The sequence below is a fragment of the Nanorana parkeri genome, unplaced genomic scaffold (assembly GCF_000935625.1).
Source record: "Nanorana parkeri isolate BGI_ZX_2015 unplaced genomic scaffold, ASM93562v1 scaffold84, whole genome shotgun sequence".
Taxonomy (NCBI): Eukaryota; Metazoa; Chordata; class Amphibia; order Anura; family Dicroglossidae; genus Nanorana; species Nanorana parkeri.
This window is the reverse complement of record NW_017306352.1, coordinates 2,133,924-2,152,348: the sequence shown is the minus strand read 5'-3', so window position 1 is coordinate 2,152,348 and position 18,425 is coordinate 2,133,924. Positions and strand designations below refer to the sequence as shown.

The following is an 18,425-nucleotide window of genomic DNA, read 5'->3' as shown; positions in this document are numbered from 1 at the left end:
CCCTTTCCTGGCCTGATAGGCTGTATGATTGAATAAGGGTTTGGTATAGATTTTCAGGGGGCCCCTTGAAGTTTTTTGGGGGTTTTCATGGGGTTCCCCCTTGGATAATCCATAAGACACTCATCAAGGATACAAGTTTGGTACAGATTTTTAGGAGGACAGAAGCTCGGGGAGAGAAATGTCATTTAGCAGCAAATGTTTTTTTATTCTTTATAAATGTCACTTTTGCTTTAGTACATCCTACAGGAGCCCTGCTTCACATACAGGTTTAAGGCATCCCCAAAGCATGTTTTTAAGAGAATTGTGTATGTTTAGTGTTACCCTTTAAGCCGTAATAAAAAGCTGCTCCCCACTGAACAGTATGTTTTTGAAAATTGAGTTTGAACGGTAAAGGTAAATATAATGCCTCTTTTTGTAAAAAAAACCTATGGTGACAGGATCACGTTAAATAAGTGAAACCTCACTGTTGGAGAATCTCCGACATTTAGGAAGTCCGGGGCTGGCTCAGCCCACCAGGCTCCCATCTATAACAAAAATATCACTTTTGTTGGACTGACCCTTGAACTTCTAGGATCATGGAGAAAATATTATGTCTGATAACATGGCTAAGCATACTGTAGGCCAGTGAAATAACCTTTTAGCACAAGCTGGAAATGAGAAATTAGCTGGTAGTTAGTAGGGATGACCCCATCCGGAAGAGTTCATCACAAAGCACTGTAATCCCGCTGAAGGTATTCCACACAACTGCCGGGGATTCTGGTAAGCCTGGTAGGTAACGAAGTAATTAGACATTCTCGGCAGTCCAAGCCAGGACATTAAGCAGATGCTATAAATAAAGTCCCATTCAGTCTTTCATGTATCATGCATATCATTCACTTGTGACAAATTCCACAACATCTGATCTTGGCAGAGCTCTCCAATGCCACGGTGCCCTAGCAACTATTTGTTAAGCATTAAGATGTGCCCCTTTTCTGTAGGGTCATGTTTGTTTTGCAAACTGAATATGTGCGAGTTGCTGCCAATTCTTAGCAGCACAAATTCTGCTGTGGTCTGCATAATGCTGGGCACTTTTCCATCTGTGTCACTTGGACATAATGAGGAGGCACCGAAATCTGCAGTTCCGAGGAGAAGAGAAGCTAAACAGAATATGTGGAGCAGGAAATCATATGTGACTTTTTCTTTTAATAACTTACCATCTTAATAGAAGAGGACCTGCCTAATTCTTTAGTGATTGAAAATGCAAAAGATTTAATCAACAGCAACAAAAAGGCCACAGCACTACCCTGTAGTAAAAAGGCACCTTTGCGCAATTTGATTTTCTTTAACCTGGTCATTACAATTTCATTATAAAATCTCCTTTACCAAAATTGATGTAAAGTGAAAGCTAAATAAGCAATGCATCCATGTAGGCCGGCATTTCTCAGCAGGTTGTTAGTCAGGGCACACTTTAAAAGTATGCAAAATCTCAAGGCACCCCAGAATAAAATGTAAAAAACCTAAATGCAAAGAATAAAAACCAATGTGTGCACCCCCCCCAATTCCATACCAGACCCATTGCTCTTAAATATTGGATGCACTGATGACTTGGAATACCCTTTTTATTGTTATATATTCAGTAAGAGTGTTAAAATAAGCGTGGGTGCACTGAAGGACCCAGTGGGATGGACAGTGGGCGGACTTGGTGGGACAGCCAGTCGATGGGCCTGTGGAGTGTTGGTGGGCAGGTGGGGGGCCCAAGCCTAAAGTTGTGTAAGGGGCCCCAACATTTCTGATGGTTGCCCTGACTGAAGGTATTTATATCAGTTAAGACATTTTACATTCTTGTATTTCTCTTACGAAGTAAAAGTAAATAAAACTACTATGGGACTGTACTCGTATTGTAAATGCACAATGATACTGTACAATAGGAAGTCAAATTGTGAATTTTATGCAGGATGTGTGTCATGTCAATTGCAAATTAGTGAAATACATTTCAATTATATCTATCTAACTGGTTGGGAAATTACTTTATGGTCTAACTGATGCCTATACAGTGAGGAGTGACCTGGAGGATAATGGAGCAGACTTGATCAGCCTCTGCCTTAAAACCTGACAGCAATGTCACATAGCATTTGAAGGTGCAGGAGTGGAAGATGCAATCAGCAATGCCCTTTAGGGAAAAAATGTCAGGCTTCAACTTCTTGAACAAAATGGGACGTATCTCACACAGACCCCATGCTGAGCTGCCCCTGTTCACAGCCCTCCAAGGTATGAAGTATATGGAGATAATGAATACAAATTGCTCGTAGGTTCATAGAAGCATCAACGCAGCCTTCAAAGCTCATGAGCAAAGACAAAGGGACATATTTACCTGCAGGTGAACTTTGCAGACATTACGCTATAGAGTATAAATATAACTGGAAATGTAGGTGACATAGCCGACTATAAATCAAATCTACATATGACATCATAAAATTTACATTGTGACATAACCAGGAGCACTCTGATAACTATTCTTCAACTACATGGCTCATATACCACTGTACTAAATACAGTGTTTGCAGGAAATCGGTTTTAATGTGGTGTCAACAATTGGCTGATCTGTAGTAGGAAAGTCGTCAATGCGATCAACAGGATCTCCTACGTCAACATCTGAGGCAGCATAAGATGTCTGCTTACCGGGCGATGAGTGCAATCCTTTCTGCTTCTTGGATTTCACAGGGCTCTCTCTTGGAGAGGAGTCAGTACTATATTCCATTGTGACATCAGTGGGTCGTGCAAAGGAGTTATGTGGGGCCGAAAGGCCGACCGCTGCTGGCAGTGAGGACGAGCCTCGTGGTGTGCCGGCGCCATCTTGTCCGCAGGAAATGTTGGCAGCGGAAAAAAGACTCTGTCAATCTCCGCGGACTGGACTTTTTGGTCGTTTGCCCATCTCCTTCACGACATCTGCAGGTTCGAGGTGGTCTGTAGGTGCTGTGGCAGGCGGTAAGTTCTGTTGCTGGTGCCTTGGACCCTTACTATCGTCGGCGCTCCGCATTACTACAGCCACTCAGCTCGACATCCGAAATTGTTTTTAAAGTGTATCTAAACCCAAGAACACAAATGCAATATATCGCAGCTTATCAGTCCATAAATGTGAAGGCTGCATTTTTTTCCTTTTTTAGTGTAAGAACATTTTCTGCAAGTAAATTAAAATACCTGTTGATCGTGCCAGCAATCCAGTGTCGTTGTAACGTCCGGTATAGTGAACCAATATCTTAAACAATATTATTTAACTTCTCAGTTCTCTTTTGTGGCCTACAGAATATCTCCTCCTATGTTGTGTAGAGTGACAACATTGTTTCTCCATAGGTACAGTATAGCAAGTGAGCGTTGTCACCCTAGGACATGAAATATGTTACTGGCAGGATCACCAGCTGAAAATAAAGAAAACACATTCTGGAAAAAAGGAAACAAATGCAACCATCAAATCTAAGGGCCAATAGGCTGCAATATATCTCATTTTTGTTCTTGAATGTAGTTATATGTTATGGGTCAACCCAACCAGAACTAGTAAAAACATTAATTTTCTAAAAAAGTATCCGGCTCTTACAAGGATTAAAAAAAAAAAAAAAGATTACAGAACCTTTTTCGGCTCCAATGTATTTAATCTTTAAAAAAACACTCATACATGCAAAATTCCCAATTATTGGGACATCAGAGATTAGTTCTGCTCTTCAGTAACCGGAAGGGAATTTAGCATTCCAGTAGTGTTCTCTATTCCCTATTGTATTGTCAATATCCTATACGTAGTACTCCACCATATAATTCACACCTTTTCTCATTTGAATTGCAAAAAAATCATACATGTATATTTCTTTATATTCTAGGGCCTAGAAGTCTCCAGGTTTATAAGCTGCTCACAACACAAATCTTCAAAACTGTTGCATATCTATGATTATACAGCCAATCCAGGCTCACTCCAGCCCTATGGTTATTGGGTGGAATGATGTACCACTTATCGGCATTATCTGGCAGTAAGATGGACTCCCATCACCAGGAGCCATTATACAGTATAATTGGGAAAGCAGAGTAGGACATAACAAGTATTGCCTTCAGACTAGGAGAGTTAAAGCCATTATACAGTATAATTGGGAAAGCAGAGTAGGACATAACAAGTATTGCCTTCAGACTAGGAGAGTTAAAAAAAAAAAAAACCCATGGAGCAGCTAAGTTTCTGGAAAAGGTGGGTAGCACTTGATAGTGGGTACTGAATCCATGTTACTGAATGATAGGTGGAAATATATGTGAGAGATGCCATGCCAAGGCAAATTGGTGCTCCTAACTCCAAACTATATGAGAATCTAAACATGGCCATATATAGTACTTCACAATATATAAACTGAGAGCAGATTACCTGGAGGAACCTCCATCGTCATTAAAGGTACAGCTACACACCAGATGTCCAGACTCACTGAAGGCAGCTAAAGACTCTAGACATGTGCCTGTACCACATCCAACAAAAAAGTACTAATTTACAGTATCTGTGCCTTTAATATGGACTAGGCCATCTCCAATGTAAGTCTGCTCTCAATACATTCATTTCTTTATAGAAATGTCTCAGTTTGGGTGCTCATATATGTAACAGCTAGGGACCACTCTTTGCAGAGATGACTTGGCACAGCACTGTGGCATCTGTATGCTTGGAAATGCTAGAAACGGTTTATAATTAGGTGTTTTGACTAGTTGGATTGGGTGGTGGGGAATTTGTGAAATGTTTGGTGAATTGTCCCATGTCTGTGCCTCTTTGCTAGCTATCCATTGCCATGTGCAGCTGTCGCATTTCTTTGTTGGATTATGGGTGGTCCCCCCCCCCACTTATCATGTTGAACATGAATGTGCAATGGCTGCCTACTCAATCCAGGATTTCACATTTCAACACATCTCATTCAGCTGAATACTTCTTTTCCGGCAGACATAAGTGTCCTGCACTGTTCTAGTTTCCTTTTTCCCCTCCGTTTTCCTTAGCACTTCTCACACTTCAACAACACAGTTTACTGTCTGAGGAACTGAGAGGAAGTAGCGTTTCCATGATTTCGTTCTTCTGTCTTATCTGACCACCTCCACACCAAGACCAACTGCCAGGAAAGTCACTGTCATTTGAGAAGTTTCCCTTGGGTGTTTTTTTAATTTTGTTGTTTTTATTCATGTAATTCCAGTAGGTCAGGAGAGACCTTGAGAGCTCTGCATTTGAGTCTCCAACGCCTTCTACCTGTTACAACCATTAAGCGTTCTGCTCTGATGTTGGAAGATTCAATTTATATTTACATTACAAGGAACTCAAAATGCCATGTCAGAGGAAAGGTTTGTGCCAGTACTTGTGGGAAAGCACATGCTTCAGAAGTCCCTTGCAGGCATAAAAAGCAGTATTAAATTAAGTGGAGTGATCCTTTAATTTACATTGAAAGCTCATATTAAAAATAAATTCTAGGCAAGAGATACCATAAACTGTGAATGTAACCCAGAAAATGTAAAGGCATGGAGGGCCACTCGGTGTACAATAATCTGTGATTTACACATCAAGTGCAGCTATGGGAAAAACATTTAGGGAAGGTGGGAAGAAGTATTAAATCATCATACACTTACCTGTCTGCTATAACAAGGATATAGTGGACTAAGCCTACAGTGGCTTCAGACAGAGACAGATGGCCCACTACAGTTTCTGCAGGCTCCATTTTGGGGTAGCTCAGAAGACCAGAATACTAGTCATTGATACAAGTAATTCCGGAGCAGAAGATGAATTCAAGGATAAATAGACATTTAGAAAGATTGCATATTTGCCATTTTAACATGAACTGGAAGTCTCTTCTGGAAGTCCCTCACACCACCAGGAACTGCTGAGATCCTAGGAGATCTCAATGTCTAATGTGCCATGGAAAAAGAGTAGCATTAACACCCATGACAACCATTTCCTAAAAATTGAAATGCATGGTATATAAACCTGATATGCAACCTTTCTGAGACTGATAACTCCAGATTAGACAACTGATAGGTTATGTTTGTTTATTTCTTCTACTATGTAGACAACAAATTCCCTCCAATGGGATTTCTACTCTGAGATGTGTTGCTGCCACTACTTTGTGATGTAACTTCTTTATACCCCATACGCTTTGAACCTCAAGGCTAGGTTCAGATATGGGCGATCCTGCACAATTGCACACAGCGATTGCCGCATGGCCCCATTCAATAATTGATTTCAATAAGGCACAGCAACCGCCCAAAAAAAAGTATATGTACCCTTTTTTGCGACACATGATGCGTGGCTTTTGCAGCCACGATCATGTTCAATTGCAGGGGCGGTATCGCAGCGGGAAACCGGGCGATCTGCCCGGCGCGACTGATGTGCCATTAGAAAATTATGGCACCACCAGCATGATTGGCAGTGGAGGGCGATTCCGTGACCGTGCGGCCATCCACGCGGTTTCGTGCACAAGTGTTGCACGTTCACGGATCGCCCAAGTGTGAACCTGGCCTAAGATGTCTAGAGGTTTGTGATACTACTCATGCCTTTATGAGAAAGTGACACCATGGGGTTGATTTACTAAAAGCAAACCGTCTTTTTACTTTGCGAGGGAGTGTGCACTTTGCGATGGAAGATTCACTCAGTTTGGTGAATATCGTGAGATTTCACTCTATAAAAGAAAACCCAATCATGTGCACATACCTTAATAGAAGTCACCAGATCTTCACCTCATATACAAAGCTAAGGGAAAATCCCCCCCCCAAGTGAGCAGCTTATTTGCCTTCAGTAAATCAACCCCCTGGCTGCAGTTGTAACAATGCTTTTTGAGTTAAACATATTCAGTAAGAAAAATGCAATAATTCATAAATTCAATAAGAAAAATGGTTCTAAAATGAATGCAATGAATGTAAATAGTGACAAGCAGTTCGATTTAAGAAACAATTTTTATTGTTTTTATTAAAATAGCTCTAGTTAAATAAAAACGTTACTCCTTACCACCTCAGACTGGAAAAAAATGTGATTTCTGACCAGCCAAAAATTCACTTTTCTTAATGCGATAAATACTCAAGTATTTCACAATGGGCACCAACGTAAAAACTATCTGAAATGGTAAGCTCAGCAAAATTCACATCGCCAAGAGAAATGACTGCTTGATTAATCGCAGGAAGCATTTGAAATGTATCTATCAGTGAAAAATTCCAAACGAACCTGCTGATAATAAGCTTTTTGTTCAGAAGGTGAAAATTCATTGAAAATCACAAACTCAAATGTTCCATTTTGTAGACAATGCGCTTTTTTACAAAGTGCACAAACATTGCAGAATTATATATTTAGGAAATTAGCTTTTCTGTGAGAGAAGCAAACCATAAAACTAGTTGAATGCTTAAGTAGCTATTTAATTTCATGTTAAATTGTTATTGAAAGAAAGAAAAATTCTACCTGACTCAACTGAGCAGCCGTCCCTCTTTCCTTCCCCTTTTCAAGGCTGTTCAGTTGTGCTTTTGTTCCCCTTCTTTTTGCTCCATTCATCTCTGCCAATTGCCGGTAAATACCGATGACACTCGGCGGTTTCTCATCCTCCTGAGCCTCTCCTCCACTGCCTGAGAGTCTGTTCCCTAAAACATTTCATCTCTAGCTGCACACCCACACATCCCAAAATGTCATCTGTATTTGTGTTTAGAGGCGACAAAGCCTTTTATTTCCATTCCATATAACTCTGTTCTACATTAGTCTGCAGTTTACCTGAGTGTCTCGTAGCCCAATGCTTTGTTAAAGCTGAACTCCAGGCAGATATAAAACACACAAATGAATGCAGCTCTGTATTCAATAACACATCATCAAATGGATTTCCTTAAAGTGATATTAAAGTCAAAAGGTTTTAAAGATGCTTCAAATGCTGATTGAATTACTTACAATGGATGCTGCTCCTTGCTGTTTAAAAGTTTTAGTTTCCTGCAGAATCAGCTGGTCCCCTGAGCACTGGCCCTGATATCCTGTTTTAGGGCGGCTCCATTCCCTTGCAGGCTCCTGTGGAGTCACAGTTGTGTGTATATTTGCTAACACACACACAGACAGAATAAGCAAGCCAGTCCCACAATGCTCCTTCCTTCTCCAAGCCAGTAGATGGACAGGTGCTGGAGACTTGTCATATTGTACTGGCCAGGAAGTGCAGGTATGCAGAGCTGAGAGAGTTGGAGCTGTTTGAAAACATGACTAAGTGTTTGGGCAAAATTTAAAGAAATACTTTGCTGGGCAATGTATATTTGTTTGATCTGGATTCATTCATGAAAAAAATTGATGGTTTACCGAACTACACATCTGTGCAGGTGTCCGTACTCGGACGCAGACAGGATGGATCCTGTCTGCGCCCGAGCACCCGCACAGATGTGCAGTTCGTGTGAGCATACAGCCGCGTACTCCCATAGAGAAGAACAGGCTGCTGCATACAATCATATGCAGCACCTGTCCTTCCCGGGAGCAGCCCAATACGGCCGTGCATGCAGCAGGGATCTGTACGGGCCAGTTCTTATCAGTGTGAATGAGGCCTATGCCTGGCCTTAAGACTAATTTTTTTTACCTTGTTTCAATATCAGGATTTTGAATGGTTGCCATGCACTCTTGCCCCGTGTTCTGTATTATATACTCCTGACCCCTACACTGTGCGTTACACACTCTTGACCCCTGAAGTCCATGCATTACACACTACTGATTGCTGCACTCTGTGCGTTACACATGCTTGACTCAGGGTTTATGCAACCATGCATATTCAGCCGCTCCCACTGTTAACAATGCATTATTTCACTCCTTATAGTGCCCAGGGCAATTTTGTCTTTACATCTTCAATGCCTGCTTCCTCTTGCAGAAGTATGTGACCAATTGTTTCAGGGCATGGTAAAAATGGGGGTGTGGCTACAAATGAGGGTGAGGTTTTATGGGTGTGGTTAGGACATGGTCAGTATGGTGTCCCCGGATTTCATTTTGAACATCTGGTAACCTTATTGTAAGTCTGCTAGCCATAGTTTAAAGGCCATTGATTCTGGTTTTAAAAAGTCATTCTGTGGGGTGAATCTGCACATACATTTGCCAGGACTGTGAATCTTGAACCCATTACAGTGGCGCACCCGAACCCCATGCCCTTTAAAACTGCTAAAGCATTAAAATCAGCTGACCACAATAAGAATGCCATTCCAAGAGTTGTGTTTTAAACAGCCAGACAACAAATGTATTTTATTCTAATGATTTATTTACAAGTATAAGGCGGAATTAGCTCTTTTTCTATATACTAGTTTTAAAAAAAGAGCCTTTGTCATCCCATTTTACTGTGCTTACATTAGTATTCATTTAAACACTGTAGTACATTAATAACAAAAACATCTTTAAAAGACAAGATACATGTGCTTGACAGCTTCACAAACTTTTTTTGTATAAAAACAAACGTGTGATAAAGTGTGCCAGTAGACCAAAAAAAAAAGAAAACACAATAATTGGGGTTATTCAATAGCAAATGGCAAAGAGCGGGGGAGTGCAGTAGCCCAAATCAACTAATGAGAAATCGCCTTTAACAAAGAGTCTTTCTGTTGCTGAAAGCAGACTTCTGATTGGTCATAAACACCACCACCCAATGCAATGTGTTATTAATTAAGCCCTTTTTTTTTTAATCACATAAAGTGATTTTTTTTTTTAGTTCGTAGTTTCTCGCCCGTACTTTTAACATGATATGTTCAGCTTAGTCTTCATGGTCAGAAGAGAATCGATAGGCACTTTATTAAGTGGTGATAACACATCTAAAGACATATGTAACAGATTTCTTGTCAATGAGACTGACAGAAAAACTTGACTCCCTTACTGACAAAAAAAATAAAATAATATATGTGTGATAACGCTGGGTTAAGCTTTATAAAAATAAGGACTGGAAATCTCAGATGACAATGGAAGGAGACAAAGCTCCGCGGTGAAATATTTTGTCTGACAATTAAATTTAACCACATTCATATGTATCTGCACATCAGCGACAATTACAGAAGGCCCTTCAAGCAGTGTTTCCCTGTGTGGATTATGTACCATTGGTGACCATTGTTCTCCTTACAGGTGGTAAACACCAGGTCAAGGTTTAGGATAACAGTCCACAGAACTATAAAGGACCCGTGGCGACAGATGTCAGTGTGGATATTATGACCACAATTACACTTTTCAGAGAGAAGAATAGCGTGCCCTCTTTAAACTGGGCACACCAGCAGCATATCAAGAATAGTTGAAGCATTAAAGGAGAACTATGGGGTCAGTGCTTTTCCCCATAGTTCTCCCCGGGGTCACGGGAGGACACAAACTAGCGTCCTCCCGTGACCCAAAGCTCAGTATACCGAGAGGTGGATCTGACATTACTGTCTGGCTCTGCCTATCTAGAGGTAGAGCTAGCTGTACCCGCCCCCTCCCCCGTCAGTTCCGCCATTCAGCGCTGGAGGATCAGACAGGGGAGGGGGGGAATCCCTGCAGGGAGCCATGAGTGACAGTCACGGCTCTCTGCAGGGAGATGATCGAGAAGTGAGCGAGCGACGGAATGTGTTTGCTCACCTCCCAATCTATTGAGCTGACGTGTGACAGTTTCATTGTCACACGTCGGCTCGAACTATGAGGCTGAGTGATTTTCACTCGCCTCATAGTTCTCCTTTAAAGATGAAGCCCAGGCAGATTTAAAAAAAATAAAAAATTAATACAGCTCTGTAATAATTGATATAGCATTACACGTAAGAACCTGAATTTGACCTGGTATCCGCCTCCTGCCATCCTTTGTACACCAGAGCTCAGACTGGGAGAGAAGCAGAATATGCAGTGCTCATATGAGAACAATGATCATACTGAAAGAGCAGAGCGACAAAGAAATGAGCTCACCGATTTGCTTTTTCTCTTTCACTGTGCAGTAATAGGTGGGGGGAGGGGGGGGGGGGGGGGGGTGGATACAAGACCAAGCTGTATTATTTAACTGCAGTAGAGAAAAATCAGGTCTCCAGGCCCCAACAACATGGATGACATTTGCGTTTACTGGCAAGCATTAAGTGCTCACGTAAGGGAAAGCGATGACGTTTGGATTTTAGCGAATGCAAACCTGTGAAAAAGTCAGTGTGGTATGGACTAAGAGGGCAGTAGTAAGAGTCAAGGAGAGAGGAGGCCACAAAGTGATCAGGAGATGCAACCTGGGGCCATAGGGCATGTTTAGTGTAGGTGATGATAATGATGTGCAAAATGCAGTAACTGATGGCAACAAATACAATTTTAGCTCACTGCAGCCAGGTGAATGAAAGATGAATTCTTATGGGTTACAGCAATCTGCACTGCATAAAATCCACTACATGAAACATTAACTTGTTTGTCTCAGCACATGATATGATTGCCATGAAAGATATGTAATACCAGATTGGGATATGAGATAATATGGCATGAAAGTTTCAGGATATAAATGGTCTTCAGAGGCGTGGCAGAAAGATGACCACCAATGGGAATTACAACACAAGAAGTTCTAGAAGTTCTAGTGATGGCAGCTTTTACACATAACTTTTTCTCATCTAATATGATTCTGAAACCTGGTCATTCTTCTTATCACATGACAAGAGCTACTGCTTAAAGTGTTTCACTTATGTAGAAGGATTCTCAACACTGTAACAGATTCCTCCATTTTAGACTCGCACCCTATGGGGTAACGTGGAAGCACAAGGAAAATGTTCTCCAGATACTGGTGAAATGTCACTCAGTGAAATTAATTTACCCTTTGTTCAAACCTTTCCCTTAATCTGTCTGGAAAATAACTGACTCTCAACTTCCATAAACAGGGTCAGCAGCCAATTTCAAGCTACCATCCACAATAATCAGACCACAGTTTATTAAATCACTATAATATTACATACTAAGCTTGGAAGCCAGTTAAACCGATCCATCGTGTTGGTCTTGTACTGCCTCAATAGCTGGAAAGCGCGAGGCAGGAGGGTACTTCAGTGTTGTTGGCTTCATACACTGGTGACATCATCACAGAGCAAACAAACTGCGCTATATTATCACAAGTTCAATACTGTGGGAGTCTTAAATTAATTCTTATGCAGAGAGAGTCCAGTGGATTCCACTCACAGTGGTGTTTACTAAAGGTTTATGCAGGTTGCAATGACCTCATGCATACCAGTGTCCACGGGTAAAGTTTAAAGTTCCTATGGCAATTAGTTTTTTTTTCTCTCGTTCCCATAGAAACATGAAGAGAAGATTCTGACTGGTTGATATGGGCACCATGCACTGTTCTTCCTTTATACACTTTTATGAATGAGGTTTGGTGTGCAAAGAACCCCCCAAGCAACTGTGGAGCAATGGCAGCCATAGCGTAGCAGCAAGGGTGACACTGTTCTTAGGTTTTCTAAGACTTGTGGAGGCCTTCATTTCCTTAGTAAAAGTTTAGTGTGCAAGAAACAGGAAATATTTTGGTTTAGCTTAAAATGATCTGCCTCCACTGTTTGTGAAAAATACATTTCTAAACATTCTGAGAAATCCAAATATGATGAAATACATTCTAGAATTAAAAATGTTTACAAAAAATCCAGGCATGTACACCATACCACTTAAATGGTATTCATGGATAGGACAAATATCTTTATACAATTTTTGAGATGAAAGGCAACTGTAAAAAACATGAATGTGTCACAATTTTTTTTTCTTTTTAGCTACATAGGAAATTACAACATAAACATAATCAACGTTATACCTGCTTAAAAACCAAACCAAAGTGAGCCGTGTAAATGATTAAATGACCAATTTTGGGCTGCATGATAACAAGAAAATAATACTTTAGTCAACTGTTCAACATATGTATAAAAAGAAGAATAAAAGAACCATTACGTAGAAACCTCAACTCATTCCATTCCCACATTATGTCAGTAAAAAATTAAAACAAAAAGATACATGGCAAAATAAAACAAGAACAGCATGGCAGTCATTTCTTGACTCTTCATGAAACTCAGCTGAACGACATGATCTTCGGGGGAGAAAGAATAAATGTCACCAGTGATTGTCTTATCATAAAACATCCTTCCATGTGGATAACACTTCAGACCAAGAAGACCAGGGCAAGGAGACAAGAAGAGGTCCATTGTTGCTTTGCCCGTATTGCAAAAGGCACTGAAAACAAGCATGATGTGTACCACAGTACCATTCCGTTTAAAAAATAATACAAAGTCTTCCATGAAAATAATTATTGCCTTTGTTTATTTAACAGTGTTCAGTGTTCCTCAGGAGTAGAAGGGTCTTCCCTGTTCTTGCGGTAATCGGTTCAGCCTTGCTACCTGAGACGGAGATGGTGGGACGTCTTGACGGAAAGGACCTTTAGACTGGGCGTAATTTGAGTCATAATTGTCGGACCCTTCAGATACCTTTTTTTTAAGCTGCTGTTCTTTCCGCCGTTGCTCCTGTCTAAGAAGTTCTTGGGTTTCCATCATGACCCTTGCGTTGAAGCCGTGTCCACCCATGTAGCCATTCCTCGAGCCCTGATAGCTGGAATATCGAGGATTCTCCTTGGCGCTCTGGAAACCCTCTCCAGGCGAATAGGCTTGCTCCCATGAGTCTTGAGACACAGAGCTAGGATTTTTGCGATTTTGCCTGCATAGGGACAAAAACAAAGGGTCGTTAGCTTTAAAGTGGAGGCAAACCCTAACAATTAACTTTTCTTATCTGCTACTTTTTTGGTCCGTTACCTATACCATAAAAAGCATTATATGTGCTTGATATACAACATGTTGATCATGCCAGTAATTCATAGCTGTCCCATGTCCTGTGCACATTTCCTGTTATCTTACAAGAGAACTATGCGGTAAATGTTTCCCCCATAGTTCTCTTTAGGATCACTGGAGGACATATATTAGCGTCCTCCCGTGACCCAAAGCTCAGTATATGTAGCAGGCAATTACCCACGATATACTGAGAGCGCCGCAGCCAGGTTGGATCCCGACATTACTGTTGAAATCCACCCAGCTGCATGATTGACAGCTGGCTCTGCCTATCTAGAGGCAGAGCCAGTTGTGCCTGCCCCCTCCCCCGTTCGTTCCTCCACTTAGCGCTGGAGGATCTGAGAGGGGAGGGGGAATCCCTGCGGGGAGCGGTGAGTGACAGTCACCGCTCGCTGCAGGGAGACGATCGGGAAGTAAGCGGATCGGTGCATGTTTCTGCTCACTTCCCGATCTACTGAGCCGACCTGTGACAGCTTCTTTGTCACAGGTTGGCTCTATGAGGATGAGTGGAAATCACTCACCTCATAGTTTACCTTTAAGGCAAGAACTGGATGGTTAAAGAGATTTAGTTTAGCAAAAGACAATAGGCATTGCTGACACTACTCAGTCTACAAAAATGCTGGGTTTTGTCTGCCGACAACAGGACTTAGGACTGACATATCAACAGGTATTTTTCCGCACTTGCAGGGTCTTTAAAGAGATGAGGAAATATCCATATTGCAGATATGTACTTTTTCTGCCCTAATATACACTTTAATTCATAAATACTTCCCACATATTTGTGCTTTACTGTCCCTTCTTTTGAGTGCACTCTGTCTGCTCAGACAATGTAATCTCTCGGTGGCTTATACTATTATATCATCAGTCCAACATACACATAACTACTATGTGGATTATCTACAAATCTTAATAAGAAATATTTAAACAAAAAATATGAACAAGCAGCACATGGAAAAAAATACTTTTATGTAGACTTTAAAATACTGCGTTCAAATGTATACTCTTTGCTCTACATGCCCTATAGTTTCCCAATAAGGTAGACAGCACACTTTTACATAAGGTCAGAAATCTTAATGGGCTAAATTAATAGATAAACCTGATTGTATAAACAAGAAATACGCTAATCTTGGCCCTAAACCCATCACATTCCTAAGTCTTGTATACACAACAGACAATGTTCTTGCCAGTAATTGTTCCACATAAACTAAACAAATTATACCAATCTTACCAATCCCTAAATACACATATGAAAGGAAAAGAGAGGAATAGAATATTTACATAAAAGAATAAGTCATAACCAAAGAAAAATCACCTTTCAATATTAGTGTAGTCACTATAAAAAGGCTGAGCTCATTAGTTGCTAAGGATTGCTCCAGCTCACTGCTGTTCACATAGGGTTATTTTAATCAAATGACCGTTTGATAAAAAGAATGAAAAGAACAATAATGTACCCAAAACAATGGCAGATAATTAGAAGTTAGCAATTAAGAGCGTTCAACCTATTAAAATCTGATTTCTGATTGGTTGTGATTGTCTCTGCTCCCCAATGCATTGTGTTGCCATGCTGGGTTACACAGTGTAAACAGTACTCCTTGTCTGCTCTTGTTTCCGATCAAACTCCTTTGCACTAAATTTTCCTTTACTGTTTTCTTGATAAGTTGAAGATATTATCATCACCAGTATTATAAATCCTATATGGAAAGGTTGATATTTGTTTTTATTGTTAAAAACTAAAAAATACAAAATCATAAAATAAGGATTGGAAAAGGTGGAGAATATTTCTGACAATGGAAGAATAACCAAAAATGATTATTTCCCCTTCACCTTTATGCATTTGTTTGAAGTTAAACATTTTATAGGCAAATCAAACAGCAGTGAACAAAAGAGCAGCGATCCTACTGCTTTCATCTTAACAGAAAGAAAAGTCAAACAAGTTCTAAGTATGGACTATAAAGTCCTCCAGCATCATGGCTGCTAGGATGTCTAAGCAGTCAGGAAGAGTCTCTTCCCCCGGCCTTTCCTCTGAGGAGTGGTATTCCTGACAGTTATGTCTGGGCTGTTTCTGTCGGCTGTGCCAAGCTACATTAAGTTTCAGTACTGTAGGAAGCTGGCTGTGTGAGGACTCCCGTAGATCTGAGGTCATTGAAGTTATTGCTTCAAGGTATAGAAAGCACAGCGTGTGCCAAGAACCTTTTAATTCTATGAAGGTCAGTCTTTGAAACAAGCGATACTTTGGAATCGCCGGCAGTTAAATATATAAAAAAAAAGAAGACAAGGATGTTGTACTTAAGTCATACAGTTACACTTGGAAATGCATGCAAACTGTACTAAGCTGGTGTCAGTGTTATGTGCAAAGATGTGTTACTAGTCCAACATTTGCCAAAATAACAGCAATATGGGCAGCATGATCCAGAAAACTAAAGGCTACTGGCAGCTAAGGCATAAAGACTTACAAACAATTATCAGAAGATGTAACATCACACAAAGCACGTGTTGGCTTAAGGTTAAATGTAATTAACTTTAATGTGTGTTATGTTTAACCATGTTATGTTTCTCTGCACAAATATCCTCTATACAGTTGCATTGCTCAGTACCTAACAAAGATTGCACACAGACATTGATGCAAAAGTCTTCATCAAATCTATTTTTGTCTGTTTAAAACTTCACGCACATAAAAAAAATGTCTGTATTAGTCCTAAAGCAACATGGTCTTTAAAGCTCAACTATAGACAAAGCATTTCAGATGTCCTCACACCTGACATCATAATGATGGTGGCACAGTGATGTGAAATCTCAGAGAGAAAGCAGAATAGTTGTTTAATGTTACTAAATGCTGAAAAATAGAAGAACACAGTGGGGATTTTGGGGCACCGAATGACAGATCCAATAATTTTAAGAAAATATAATTTTTTTTGTTCAATAGAAAAAGTAAATAAAACCATTACAATATTGAAAATCTTGGAATTAGACAGAAACCCCCAAAAATCACTCAATTCCCTACTGAAAATATAGTTCATAAGCATAACATAATTGTCTGAAATAGTAAAACCCAGTCTTAGGTATAGCAATGTCATCAAGCAAAATAATAATACATCATCCAATGTCAAAAAATACATGATTTGGTCATGTTGATCAGTGACAAGGTTCAAAGACCGGTAATGATTTAATAAAGAAAGATGATGATCTTATCTGAAGACAGTAGGGTTGGTGATTTCTATGCGTTTCGCGCTTCATCAGGGAGTTGGAGGGAAAACTGTCTCCCCAGAGAGGGGTCAGCGGACATACATCGGATGCACAAGACCAGGCATTAAAGAACAGGACCCTTCCCCCTGGGGATGATGAGGGATGAGGGCCGATACCACAGAGGACCATATAGTAGGCTATAGAGGGAAGCAAATGTCTCTGGTTCAGAGGCCCATCTACTAAGGCCAGTCTAAATGGATCCAAAACAGGGGGGAAACCCCTTGGTCAACCTTTCCAAAATCCCCCACAAGTGCCGTCGGTGTGTGCGGAGCCGTCTCAAGCTGCGCACTAAACTAAATGTTACTAAATGCTGACATTAGGAGTCTTCCAGGAAAAATGGAAATCTCACATTCATCTAACATCCTCTACATTTGCTTTTGGATCCAGCAATTACAGAAGCTGATAACATCACTGAAACCTGTTCAACGACTGCATGCACAAAATACATCTGACAGTAGCTGATAGGGTCAGATGTATGCTCTAAAAAAAAAAAGTTTTCCTGTAAAATTCTCTTGTTATATAAAGTTTATATTTAGATATTTGCTTTTTACTACAACTACATGGCTACATGAAAACTTCAATGTTATGATAGTTATCTATTAGACAAATGGTCCTTTTTAGTACAGCTGTGTTTTTTTTTTTTTTCAATGCATTTGTCCTGTTTCCATTTATTTCTTCCTAAAATGACATAAAACCCTCATATAATTAAATATAAACCCGTAAAAAAAACTGTTTTATTGCGGGTGAATCCTGACCGTGGCAAAGTGAGTAATATGAATTTGACAGCGTGGAAGCAAAGTCCTGTGACTCATTTCATTCTCATTGACATCCTTTAATTTAATTGGGGATCACATGGCATTAGTGAATTTTCATTACAGCCAGAGCCCTTCGATCATCATATTGCTAATTGGAATCAGATCAGCTGGTCATCTAATCCAAGTATAATATCAATATATTTTAATTACTGTATATGAATTAAGCTAACAGCTAAATGCAGCAAGCGTTTAATGAGCGATATAATCTACTGCAGCTTCAAAAAGAGTTTAACGGCTCAGCCTACAGCAGATGCAGAGGTTTTACGTACAACCTAATGGGCATATATTACAGTAATGAAAAGGAAAGAAAAAAACAACAGTCAACCCCCTGGCACAATATCATTAATCCCACATGCTTTAATTAAATAAGATTCCAAAATAAACCTAAGGGCAATGCCAAGATTTCCAGAAAGGCAAGATGAAATCCTACAAATTTTGTCCAGCATGGAATGAAGAACAAATGTTCAACATGGCCATCCCAGAAACAGATACAATCAGAATGGGGTCCTAAGAAAAGTAATCACTTTGGCCCTCTAATACCTTTAATAACATTGATAAAGACTGCAAAAGCCACAGAGGAGTTGCCCTATTTGCACTGCACTGGCAAGGACCCATCAGGCCCCAATCACC

General features: G+C 40.3%; 1 protein-coding gene across 6 annotated transcripts in view; it reads right to left on the bottom strand.

Annotated features, from left to right (window-relative positions):
* Positions 1–12,641: 12,641 nt before the first annotated feature.
* PARD3 (par-3 family cell polarity regulator) overlaps positions 12,642–18,425 on the bottom strand; it is a 535,067-nt gene continuing 529,283 nt past the window's right edge. For all 6 annotated transcript variants that reach the window (XM_018552327.1, XM_018552326.1, XM_018552321.1 and 3 more), the window contains one exon: positions 12,642–13,609. In XM_018552327.1, coding sequence (XP_018407829.1) covers positions 13,243–13,609 — 367 coding nt within the window. In that variant the 3' untranslated portion in view covers positions 12,642–13,242. The remainder of the gene's footprint in view (positions 13,610–18,425) is intronic.